At 38.5% G+C, this 12,613-nt stretch overlaps 1 protein-coding gene across 1 annotated transcript in view; it reads right to left on the minus strand.

Annotated features, from left to right (window-relative positions):
- Nucleotides 1–12,613, minus strand: part of LOC311277766 (uncharacterized protein) — a 25,116-nt gene continuing 12,503 nt past the window's right edge. The window contains exons 7-9 of the mRNA XM_084388188.1: nt 9,550–9,645; nt 815–913; nt 1–150 (exon numbers count right to left, since the gene is read on the minus strand). Coding sequence (XP_084244314.1) covers nt 5–150; nt 815–913; nt 9,550–9,645 — 341 coding nt within the window. The 3' untranslated portion in view covers nt 1–4. The remainder of the gene's footprint in view (nt 151–814; nt 914–9,549; nt 9,646–12,613) is intronic.

Below are 12,613 nucleotides of genomic sequence, written 5' to 3' on the forward strand. Positions count from 1 at the left end.
TTTGTTATCCACATTGATATGTCAGTATAAAGTATAATGTCACATTGGCCAAAGATACAAGATAAAATGACTGAATACACCTAAAGATTTTGCAGGACAATTCAGTAAATATGATACTAACCTGGTGTGACGGCAGGCATGTTTTGATCACTGTGAGTTTAGAGACAGTGAAGAAAACAAGATTTACAGGATTATTTACATGCTGATAAGATTTGGCAAAACACATCAGTCTATGTCTAACAGATGAGTCGGGAATTTAACTAGGCAAAAATAAAACATCATTAACTCACCTAGAGCTTCGAACATATGGTCTAGACATCTGAATTAATTTAATGGTGTGTTCTGTATCTGAGCACGGCGTGAGTGTTTAGAGGTCTAGATGAATGAAGTCATGAGTAATAATTATCATAAAAACAATAGAATCATCTCCATGTCTTTAAAGACCACAATAAATAATATTAAAATGATTGTGAATGAGTAATATAGTGTTATTCTCTAATTCATTAGTGTAAACTGTGAGCAGTTCTCAGTGAATCAAACTGACGCTTGAGTGTGTTTGACTCTCTCAGTTCAGTCAACCAATAAACAAGTCATAGTCCATGTGTGGGATTCATGAATCAAATCAAGATACAAAATTGATCATTTATTTCCTGTAAGTGTCACGACCTAAAGACAGACGATGATTGGTCTTATATGCGTCATATTTTTGAATGAAGATCCCTTGAACAAATAAGAGAGATGCTAAAACATATGAAGTGAATGTAATGAATCTAATCTAATTGTATTTTAATTATAAAGTTATTTTTGTACTCACATGGCTCAAATACCAGTAAAGTCATCAGAATTAGAGTGAAGATGAATTCAGAGGAAAAGACGACGACTCTCAGATCTCCAACTGCACCATAACCATTCACTGAGGATAAGATACTAGACAATTAAATACATGTTTTTAAATGTAATCCCCACAGTCACATCAGCTGATTAATTTTCTTATGTTTGTGTGAAATATAATTGCTTCAATTTCAGATAAGAATAATTTAATCAAATTAACGCTACGATGGTGATTTCTGCTTTACAATGATTTATTACCTGTATTCAGTTAAGAAGAAAATATATTTTCACTGTAAAAAATTGCGGTGTAAAATAACGGTAATCCACTGGCAGCTGTGGTTGCCAGCAATGTACTGTTAATTTACAGCCCTCTACCGTTAATATACAGCTCTCCTTGTTTACAGTATGTTACCGTAAAAATACCATGGAAGGTAACTCATATCATTTGGGAAACCGATTGCTTCAAACAGTTCGAGTTTAAAAACTAGTATTTATACTGATAGTATAGTGAAGTTACTTCATTTGAGTCCACTGAAAATGTATATCTCTTAATATTAAACTGCAAACACCTAATGTATAATAGTGAATTCATTAAAAACATGACTTTAACTAAAATATTTGCAGTTCGCATTTAGCGAACATTAGCATACATGTGCTAAAGTACTTAGCAAGGAGATTGTCACTGCATCAGCAATACACAGTTACTGCTTTTAAATAAAGCAACCGGCAGCATAACATCAGTGTTTCTCTGCTCATCTTTGACTGAAGCACAGGCTCTACTCTCCAGCACAATGGTGACTCACAAAACTAATTAATTACACTAAAAGATCTCTCCTATCTCATCTTGTGCAAAAACACATAAAACACTTCAGTTTAATATTTACTCTCCTTATCAGTTATTGACTTTGCATAACTTTTTTCTATAAACGTTTACTAATATTTCAGTGAAATTAACCGAAGTTACATTTTACAGTATATTACTGTTTTTCCTTGATTTTACGGTAATCTACTGGCAGCTGTGGCAACAGTTTTAAGCCGTAAATTAATTTACAGTTGATTACTGTTAAATTACGCTTCACTCTGTGTTTTTTTTTATTTGACACATTTAACCCTTTCAACCCCACTTCAGTCTTAAATGAACACTTGTGTGTCCACACTGTGTGTTGGAGTAACACTGAACCAGACATTTTACAGACATTTTCAACCTGTCTCTTGCCCAAGCAGCTGTACCAACATGCTTTAAATGCACTTCCATTGTGCCAGTGCCAAAACACTCCAGCCCGAAGTGCCTTAATGACTACCGCCCTGTAGCACTCACACCCATCGTAATGAAGTGCTTTGAGCGGCTGGTCCTGGCACACCTAAAAGACTCTCTACCATCCACATTGGACTCACACCAGTTTGCCTACCGTAGCAATAGGAGCACAGAGGATGCAGTCTCCATGGCACTGCACTCTGTGCTCACACATCTGGACAATAAGAACACTTATGCACGCATGCTGTTTGTTGACTTCAGCTCAGCATTCAACACTGTCATCCCAACTAAGTTAATAGCCAAACTTGGAGACCTGGGGCCCGTTGCACAAAACTAGGATAAGGGATTAAGCCAGGATATCTTGGTGATCCTGGCTCAATTGATCCGTAATCCGGTTGCACTAAAGCTGGATAGGGGGCAGGAGGATATGTTATGGTATAAATTACCATGGAGATTTATTCTGTGGAGCTAGCCTGCTCCAGACCAGGCTAAATTCCAGGATCTATTTAATCTCATCCCTAATGTCAGTCAGCAGTCACCACAAATGGAAACCAATAGTTATTTCACTGCTCACTATACATTGTTATCACATATAACTAGACCCACTGTCATTATTTAAACGTTTGTGATCATTAATTTCAATCATTTTGGATAAATAATGATTTTTAGATGATGTTGCTATCATTAGATAATTTACAGTTTCCCATAGACTATAAGGCTATATATAAAATGATAGAATATAGGGCCACAGAGGGAAAAAAAAGACAAGTCATAATATTGTAACCAGTTGTTTTAAAGGAGGACAGTTGTTAAAATGACAGATGTGGGGCATTTCGTGAAATTGTACTTCAGTATGGTTTCATAAACAAAGACATGCTGATGTGCCAGAATATTAAGTATCACATTGTCATAAGTATCAAAACTGTAAAAAGAATATGTAGCTTTTCTGCAGAAAGAACCAGCCTCATAAATTTATGACTTTATCCTTTTTCCTCAGTGTGGCCCTAGTACTCTGTCATATAAACAAATACACAAATACACATTCCATATGAATATAAAAACACAATGTGTAACATTATGTTCCTTTATTGAATAAGGACAAAACAAAGCAGGTAAACCATCAGCTCCTTTCGAAACTGAAGTCACAGTGACTCTACAAGATGGAAAGCACAGAATCAAAGCATATTATACAAAATGATACATACACATTCAAAGGTCTGTATATAACACACCCTGCATGTCTGCACACTAAAATAAATGCAGGACAAATCCATACACATCAACTGAACAGACAAATGAATGGATGCAGTAGCCTCCCTGCAGCCTTGTATTACACACAGTATACCGCACAAACATCATAAGAGGCCAAATTCGTAAAAAAACGAACCCAAAAAAACCCAAATTCCTCTGCCACCGCAGGACATATTTAACCAAAATTGAAAGCACACATACTAACTAAAATAATTCAACACATATTGGTCCCTCAGCAGCCGACCACTGTCGTCATCAGGGAAGATTGCCGGATTGTCCCAGTCCATGGCTGGTGGCACTCTGGGGGCCCTCTCCTTCCTCAGGCAGGCCACATTGTGGAGGACAGCACAAGCCACAGTAATATCACATGCCCTAACAGGGCTGACCCTTAATTTGTGAAGGCAGTGAAAGCGTGCCTTCAGGAGGCCAAAGGTCATTTCAACACACACACACACACACACACACACACACACACACACACACACATTCTTTATCACAAGAACATTTAATGGAGTCACACTGCAAAAAATGACTTGGTATTTTTGTCTTGTTTTCAGTAAAAATATCAAAAAAAAAAAAAAAAAAATCTTAAATAAAGATGTATTTTCTTGATTTGCTAAATGACCTAGCAAAATAAGTATAGTTTAGACAAAAAATATAAACTTTAAGTAAATGTGTGCTTAAAACAAGCAAAAAAATAAAAAAATCTGTCAATATAATAAGAAAAATTCTCTTGAAATAAGTTTACTTTTTCCATAAACACTTAATTTTAGAAAAGTTCTCTTGTTTCACTGGCAGATTTTTTTTTAGATATTTTTATTTTTACTGAAAACAAGACAAAAATACTAAGTAAGAAATACATTTTTGCAGTGCAGTGAGCAACCGACCTTGGGTCCTTTGAAAGGCGCTATATAAATTAAAGTGATTATTATTATAGCTCATCTATTTATTCAATTAAATTTTATTTATATAGCACTTTTCACACTCAGTGCACTACTTACGCATTCAGGCGGTCTGCAATACTTTGCCACACTTTTTCTCTTTGCTTTATCACTGTGGCGGTTTTGCCTTTCTTCTTAATTATATCTTTTACCTCCTCGTATGCCTCCATGAGGATTTGTGCTTCCGACGGGGAAAAGTACGCGGCTCTAGTTGCCATGGTAAATCAGTTAATCTGTGATCTGTGGCGGGGTCTATTTGAGTGAGCCGTGAGCGCGCACCTATCCAGGATTGGTTTCACCTGGCTTAATGAATCCGTGTCTGCTCATCCTGGCTTGGTCTTTGTGCAACCAATTAAGCCTGGACGCACATGTTTTGGCTTCATTGAGCTCAGCTGAGTCATTTATCCCGGATGTCTTAATTCTACTTTTGTGCAACAGGCCTCTGGGCTTCAATACCTCCATGTGCAACTGGATTTTGGACTTCTTGACCAACAGACCCCAGAATGTTCGATCAGGCTCCAACTGCTCCACATCCATCACACTCAACACTGGTGTACCACAGGGCTGTGTGCTAAGCCCGTTCCTCTACTCCCTCTTCACCTCCGACTGCAAGCCTGTGTACGGATCTAATTCCATCGTCAAGTTTGCGGACGACACTACGGTGATTGGTCTCATCAGCAACAACGATGAGACTGCCTATAGGGAGGAGATCAAGCACCTGGCCACATGGTGCACCGAAAATAACCAGCTCCTCAACACCACCAAAACGAAGGAGCTCATCGTGGACTTCAGGAAAGTGTCAAGAGGCACACACGACACCATCCACATCAATGGAATGGCTGTTGAGCGTGTCTCCAGTTTCAAGTTCCTGGGGATCCACATCTCGGCGGACATGACCTGGACAACCAACACCTCCAGCCTGGTCAAGAAGGCTCACCAGCGCCTTTTCTTCCTGAGGACACTGAGGAAGAATCAGCTTTCCTCCACTATCCTGGTGAACTTCTATCGCTGTGCAATAGAAAGCATCCTGACCAACTGTGCTACAGTGTGGTATGGGAGCTGTTCTGTTGCAGAGCGCAAGGCACTGCAGCGGGTGGTGAAAACCGCCCAGCGCATCACTGGGACTCCACTACCTGCCATCGAGCACATCCAGAGGAAACGCTGTCTGCATCGAGCTCGCAGCATCCTTAAGGACTCCTCTCACCCAGCCCACAGACTGTTTTCTCTCCTGCCCTCCGGCAGGCGTTTCAGGTGCCTCCGGACCAGGACCAGCAGACTAAAGAACAGTTTTTTCCCCAGAGCTGTCTCTTTATTAAACTCTAACCCTCATTGATCCCACTCCCCTCATATACTGATTGACTCTCCTCTCCCTGCTCACACCTGCCTCCATTTTGTTATTTGCAATACTATAATGTTCATTTGCACTGCTGACTGTTATTACAGTAACAACTGTTTACATATGCATCTTGCACTACTACCTTGACTGGAATATGCTCATTTGCACTGCCGACTGTTTATTTACAGTACCGACTGTTATATATACATTGCAATATCGTACCTTAACTGTAATATGCAATTACTTCCACTGCACTCACTCGGATAGCTTCTGTCCAAACTTTATTTGCACTACTTTAAATCCATTGTTATACTGCTCATTAGCCTAACTTATACATATATCTATTTGTTAAATTCTGTTTATAGTAATAGCCATCTGTATATTATGCTCACATTCTGTTTATAGTAACAGCCATCTGTATATATATTCATAGTACATATCTATCTGTAAAATTCTGTTTATAGTAACAGCCATCTGTATATTATATTCAGTACATATCTATCTGTAAACATTCTGTTTATAGTAATAGCCATCTGTATATTATTATATTCAGTACATATCTAGCTGTAAATTCTGTTCACAGTAATAGTTATCTGTATATTATATTCATAGGACAATCTATCTGTAAATTTTTGTTTATAATAGTATTCAACTCTATATTTATTCAGTACATATCCATGTTCTGCACTTATGAACCACTCTATATCCTGCACTTGCTGCTATTGCACTTCTGGTTAGACCTAAACTGCATTTCGTTGCCTTGTACCTGTACTTGTGTAATGACAATAAAGTTGAATCTAATCTAATCTAATCTAATCTAAACCAGTGTTGAAGTTAATTATATAATTCAGTGATTAATTAACTGATGATTGAGCATTGGTGATGAACACCTGATGTTAACAAGCAGAATCACAGAAGGACAGAGGAACAACAAGAAGATAAAAAAGCGAAACACAAGAACTACAACTGACATCAGCCACAGAAGACACAAGATCTCAGCAGAGGAGGATTAAACAACTCTAAAAAATAACATTACTATCTTCACTTATTACTAACCGGATTGACTTTATTTATTTTTTCATATACGTCTACAGAAATTCCTGTTGAGAATTAACAGAGGTGTAGATGTTGTTTTGTTTCATTTGATGTTACATTATGGAGATCAGTGTTTGCTTTAGTTGGGCTCTTGATCCTTGACTTTAACATTAGTTTCTCTTTGGCTGCTGTAACTGTGTTATTAAGACACATGTGTTGTAGCAGAAACAAAGCCAACAAAAATTAGATCAGGTGTTGCTGGTTATGTTTTGAATATTTCATCATCACATAATGTTTGGATCACCGATCTCATCCAGAGTCTAATCATTTATCAAAAATGTGTTTTTTAATACAGCTTAATTTTATGTTTCTGCACTGTGAAACTACAGCAAAAGATCAAGCAGCCTGCACAATCAGTTATGAAGGATTTTTAAACTCATCATTCACTAAAAAAAATTTAACTGCAACTTCAGTTAGACACACACAAACATCAAGAAACAGCCAATGAATCTCAGCAATGGTGACAATCAACAAAAAAAACACACAAATATAACATTTGATAACATCAAATCTGAACATCACAAAACACACTACTTAAAGTCAACACAAAACAAACAGCAAAATAAAAGCAAAAAGTAAACATTAAAAAAAATAACCAGACAATTCAGCTGCATAATTTATTCATGCCGCAATGCATGCTGGGAATCATGCACAATTTTTTTGGTACTATGCTGGTACCCAGCATGCATTACAGCATGACACTTTTTTGATTGTCACCATTGTTGAGATTCATATGCCGATTCTTGTTGTCTGTGTGTGTCTGTCTGATATTGAAGTTTGAAATATTCTAAAAAAAATCACTTTTTAAAATCCTTTATATTTTCTGGTTGTCAAAACTCAGATAGATCTCGATATGTAAAATCACAGTGATACCATAATCATACGTACAAAACATCACCTAAATAAATACATTAGACAATAAAATGTAGGGGTGGTGTGGCGCAATGGATAAGACACATGCCTTTGGTGTGAGAGACCCGGGTTCGAATCCACTGTGAGACACCAATGTGTCCCTGAGCAAGACACTTAACCCCTAGTTGCTCCAGAGGCGTGCGACCTCTGACATATATAGCAATTGTAAGTCGCTTTGGATAAAAGCGTCAGCTAAATGAATAAATGTAAATGTAAATAAAAAGATCAGTGCATCGGACCACTAGATGATGATTGTGACCATTAACAAATAGTCACTGTCATCTAATACTGTTTTCTTTCAGCTTTTTTGAAATAGCAAAATGTAAGACAGCTACCACAGCCAAATAAAAACTAATGTTCAAAAGTCAAGGGTCAAGAGCCCAACTAAAGCAAACACTGCTCACCATCATGGTAACATCAAATTAAAATAAGATGACATCTAAACCTCTGTCACCTTTTAATAAGAACTTCTGTAAACGTCTAACAGAAGTAAAGTCAGTCTGGTTAGTAATAAGTGAAGCTGGTAATGCTGTTTGTGGAGTTGTTTAATCCTCCTCTGCTGAGATCTTCACAGATTTAATGTCTTCTTTTATCTTCAGTTGATTTCATCTTTTTTTCTGTTCTTGTTGTTCCTCTTTCCTTCAGTGATTCTGCTTGTTAAAGGTCCCGTTCTATGCGATTCCATGTTTCAAAGTTTAGTTAGTGTGTAATGTTGTTGTTAGAGTATAAATAATATCTGTAAAATTATAACGCTCAAAGTTCAATGCCAAGCGAGATATTTTATTTAACAGAAGTTGCCTTTCAAAGCCTACAACGAACGACTCGTTTGGACTACACCCCTCTACTTCCTGCATTCATGATGTCACCAGAACCGTTTTTGGACTAACCTCCGCCCACAGGAATGCTCCCTCAACTCTACTGGCTACTTGCGCACTTCTTATAACTTAGGCTACTGTGTTTACTCAGCTCTTACGGTGATTTTCTGAAGTAAAACTGACGCTTCATCTTTTGTGTGATGTACAATAAACTTTATTAAACTCATCAGTACATGTTTGATCATCATTCGGACCTGGTCCGAAACAGCAGACTTGTAGGCTGTTAATAAATAATGGATACATACAAGCAGATGACAAATACGTTATAATAACCGTAATTAAACTACTAAACCATACCTGTTTCATCTCTATACAGCACTCTGACTCTGTAGGCATTATTGTCCGACTCGAAATGAACGCCGTTACTGAGAGTTTCTGATATTATCATCATTCCGTGAGATGAATTTGTCCTGACAGACTGAGCGCGAGCTCATGAAGCTCCGCCCCCTGGGTCATCCAGCAGCAGCTCATTTGCATTTAAAGGGCACACACTGAAACAGCTCGTTTTTCTGAGCCCCAAAAAATGTCAATTTAAACATGCTGTAAAAAATGATCTGTTGGGTATTTTGAGCTCAAACTTCACATACACACTCTGGGGACATCAGAGACTTATTTTACATCTTGTGAAAAGGGGCATAGAACGGGACCTTTAACAGCAGGTGTTCATCAGTGTCTGAATTAACTTTGAAATTGAACTGAATTAACTATGAAATTATTCACTCAGTCAAGTGGACTATATTAGTGAACTAATGTAGGGACTAGTGAATGAGGGTATAGGGTGTGATTTGGAACACAGCCTCTGAGTGTCGACTTTGAGCGCTGTTAATTGACAGTATATTCCTGTAGGCTACTTTCTCGAAAACGACATATATCACCCAGAATGCATTTTTTCAACGGTATATTGCTGTTTTAATGGAAAACAGCATGTTACTGTCAAAATGTGGCTGTTTTTTTTTTACAGCAATTTTTTACAGTATACCACATACTTCATGAGTTATAGGTTATGCACTGTAATCAGATACTGTATGGTGTTGAAGTGTTGTGTTCACTCACCTGTTTTCAGTATCAGTTCAGTCATCAGTGTAACAGAGTTCACTAAAACAACAGCAACTGATCCAAACAGATACACTGGAACAAAACGGTGCAATTCTGTAAAAATAATAATAATAATACAGCACAGTTTAATATCATAATTTAGAGGAAATGAGTCCACATTTTTATATCTCCACATCATTTAAAATCCTCAAGTCTGTTGTAGCGACTGAGACAAATCAGACACAATTATTTACCATATGCACAAACAAATCTTTAAAAACTTTCATCCGAGAGCTGTGGTCCCAACTCCCCAGGCGGGGCGAAAGGGGCCTGGTTGCCATGGCCGCGATCCGATAGGATGTTTTTATGACTCTCAGGAATGCTAACAAGTAACTAACTCTGACACAGATATCAGAACCAACTCTCCTGCATTCATTTATTGATGAACTGACTAACATGAAATGAACATGCATTCCAGAACATTTTGAGAATGATTTACTGTTGTGTGTTTTGTCTTTTAATAATTCTGTTGATACTATGATCTCTCTTGAGAAAAAGATCTGAGGCACTCAGGAGGATGAAGATTAAAAAGCCTTTATTAATCCATGGCTAGTCTCATAAAAATAAAAACATGCCTACGCGTTTCAGCCAACAAGGCTTTCGTCAGGGCTTCTCACTCCCTGAGTGCCTCAGATCTTTTTCTCAAGAAATATCTGGATCCCTTTACTGAAGAGCACCGGAGGTATTTACATATTTTTACACCCAAGAAGCACTCCCAGCATTTTCCTGCTGTTTGTATCAAGATACTATGATCTCTTTGATACTATGTAGTTATTACAGGACCAACTGTCAATGTAACCCCACTTATACCATGTTTGGACTCGATAAATTGGTACTTTGAAGATCGAAATGATTGTGTACATGATATGCCAATAGCTGTGCAACACATTAGTATTACTAAGAATCTTCCTTAGTAGTGTCATTAAACACCAATCCAGCATGCCAGTCCGAAAGAGCACGTTTAAGACAAAGGCTTGTAAATCCTGGTGACAGAGGAAACTCCCGCCAGAAATTCTACCCTTCTCATTGGGTGAACTAGCCTGCATAGGGCTGTCCTTTGTCAAGCTTTAAAAGTCACTGACCACAAGATCCGGCCCTTTTTAGCTCTTGTCCTCGGACCTAAACTGCAGCTTCAAGTGAATCCCGTGGGGGGGGCCCTTCCTCTGCAGGCCGAGTCAGCCTGCCTTCCTAAAATACAACCAAGAAGAAAAGGACAACTCTTGCCTTAAGGATGCCGTGTGTTCCATCATGGCCTCAACAGGCCCAGGGCATGAGGCTTCGAAGCTTCCAGGACATGTGCTCACTAGGGATGGGCATGATTAATCGACGATCGATAATTGATCATTAAGAATTTCGTCGATCACGTTTATTTGTTATCGATTAAACTAATGCAGGTTGCGTTGCGTAGAGTGTGAGTCTTGAAGCAATGGAATTCATTTTAGCGCGGAGGTAGGCTACCTGTGCATCCCGGCAACGTCAGTCCCCTCAGAGCGGGTGTTTTCGGCGGCTGGACTGGCTGTCACCAGGTTGCGGTCGCGTCTGATCCCAGATCATGTCAACATGCTTATCTTTCTCAACAGAAATCAGACTGGTGCAGAAGTTCTATGGGAACTTCATGCGTTTTCTCAGATCGGATAGCTATCTGAATTATCAAAACGATTCCATTTAGGCCACACCTGGTCACATAAATGTGTTTTTGCAAAACGGATATAAATCCGATCTTGAATTCCCGCGCTATATGCAGATTTAAATTGTTGCACGTCACCGAAAGCAACTGATATGAGCTGCATTTTATTGATCATCAGCGAAAATGTCTAAATCAAAGACCGCAACAAGATATTGCGGCAACAGCCCTGGTAAGATCATTTCGGTTCTTTACTTTTAATGAAGATGATTGTGTGTTGATGAATGACTTTCACTTTGATTTGTGATAGTTTGCACGTTGGCTTGATGAATAGATGCTCATCTGTGGTGATGCGTGTTGAAGTAGCGTCGTCATATCTGGCTATAACATGACATAAAGCCTATAACACGCTCTCACACGTTTATTTCTTAGCATTTTTGGGATAAGTCAAATTTACATATGTGGTTTCAACAACCAGATGCATTTACTCTTGTCCAGTTTCGTCTGGAATGCGTCTCAGATCTTCTCCTGAAGTGGTTTGAGCGATCGGATTTAAATCCGTCTCGAATGCGTTTCGGAGGGCATTTACATTTGGTCTTTTCACGATCGGATAGCTATCCGATCACAGCCATGGGTCTCTATTTAAGAACGCCGGCTCACAGCTGCAGGTTCCGCTGTTTTAGAGCACCGCAGGGCATATCTTCAAGTCTACCGAACGTCCAGTTTCACTGCCACAAGTTTATCTTCTTGTAATAAAGATCTCATCGAGGACAAACAAACTGTATTTTTGTATTTTCATTGCATTTTTAATTTATAAAAAGTTAAAGAAATAATGAATTTCAATATAAAAATATTAATGATTAATCGATAGTCGATCGTTAATTCTCCCGACGATCGACTAAGAAAATTTAATCGAATGACCATCCCTAGTGCTCACTCCAGCATCAAGGACAACTTCAGAAGTTCAGAGACGTCATTCAACACGGACGAAGTCCCTCGCAACTTTCACCATGTGCCCTTTGTGTCCTGCCGGCAGAGCGCGGAGGCCACAATCTGCACTCCAGCCATGAGAAGAGTGACAATACAAGTTCATCCTATCTTCTTCATCCAACGGAGAAGAAACGATTGCAACTCACACCATGACTTTTGACACTCAAGGACCCAGCAACGAATTCAATCTTCAACCACTTCAAGAATTGATCATGCAAGTATCTATTTTTATGAGGTGCGCTGAAAATGATAAACTTATGGTTCTTTTCATACAAAAATAGATCTTGCTCCATAGTTCTATTTCCTGTTTCCGGTTCCACATCACTTACCCCTTTACCTATGCATGCATGTATGGATGTATGAATGTATTTATGTTTGTTTAGTGTTAATTATGTTTGTGATTTAGTA

This window comes from Rutilus rutilus, assembly GCF_951802725.1.
Source record: "Rutilus rutilus genome assembly, chromosome: 1".
Lineage (NCBI taxonomy): Eukaryota > Metazoa > Chordata > Actinopteri > Cypriniformes > Leuciscidae > Rutilus > Rutilus rutilus.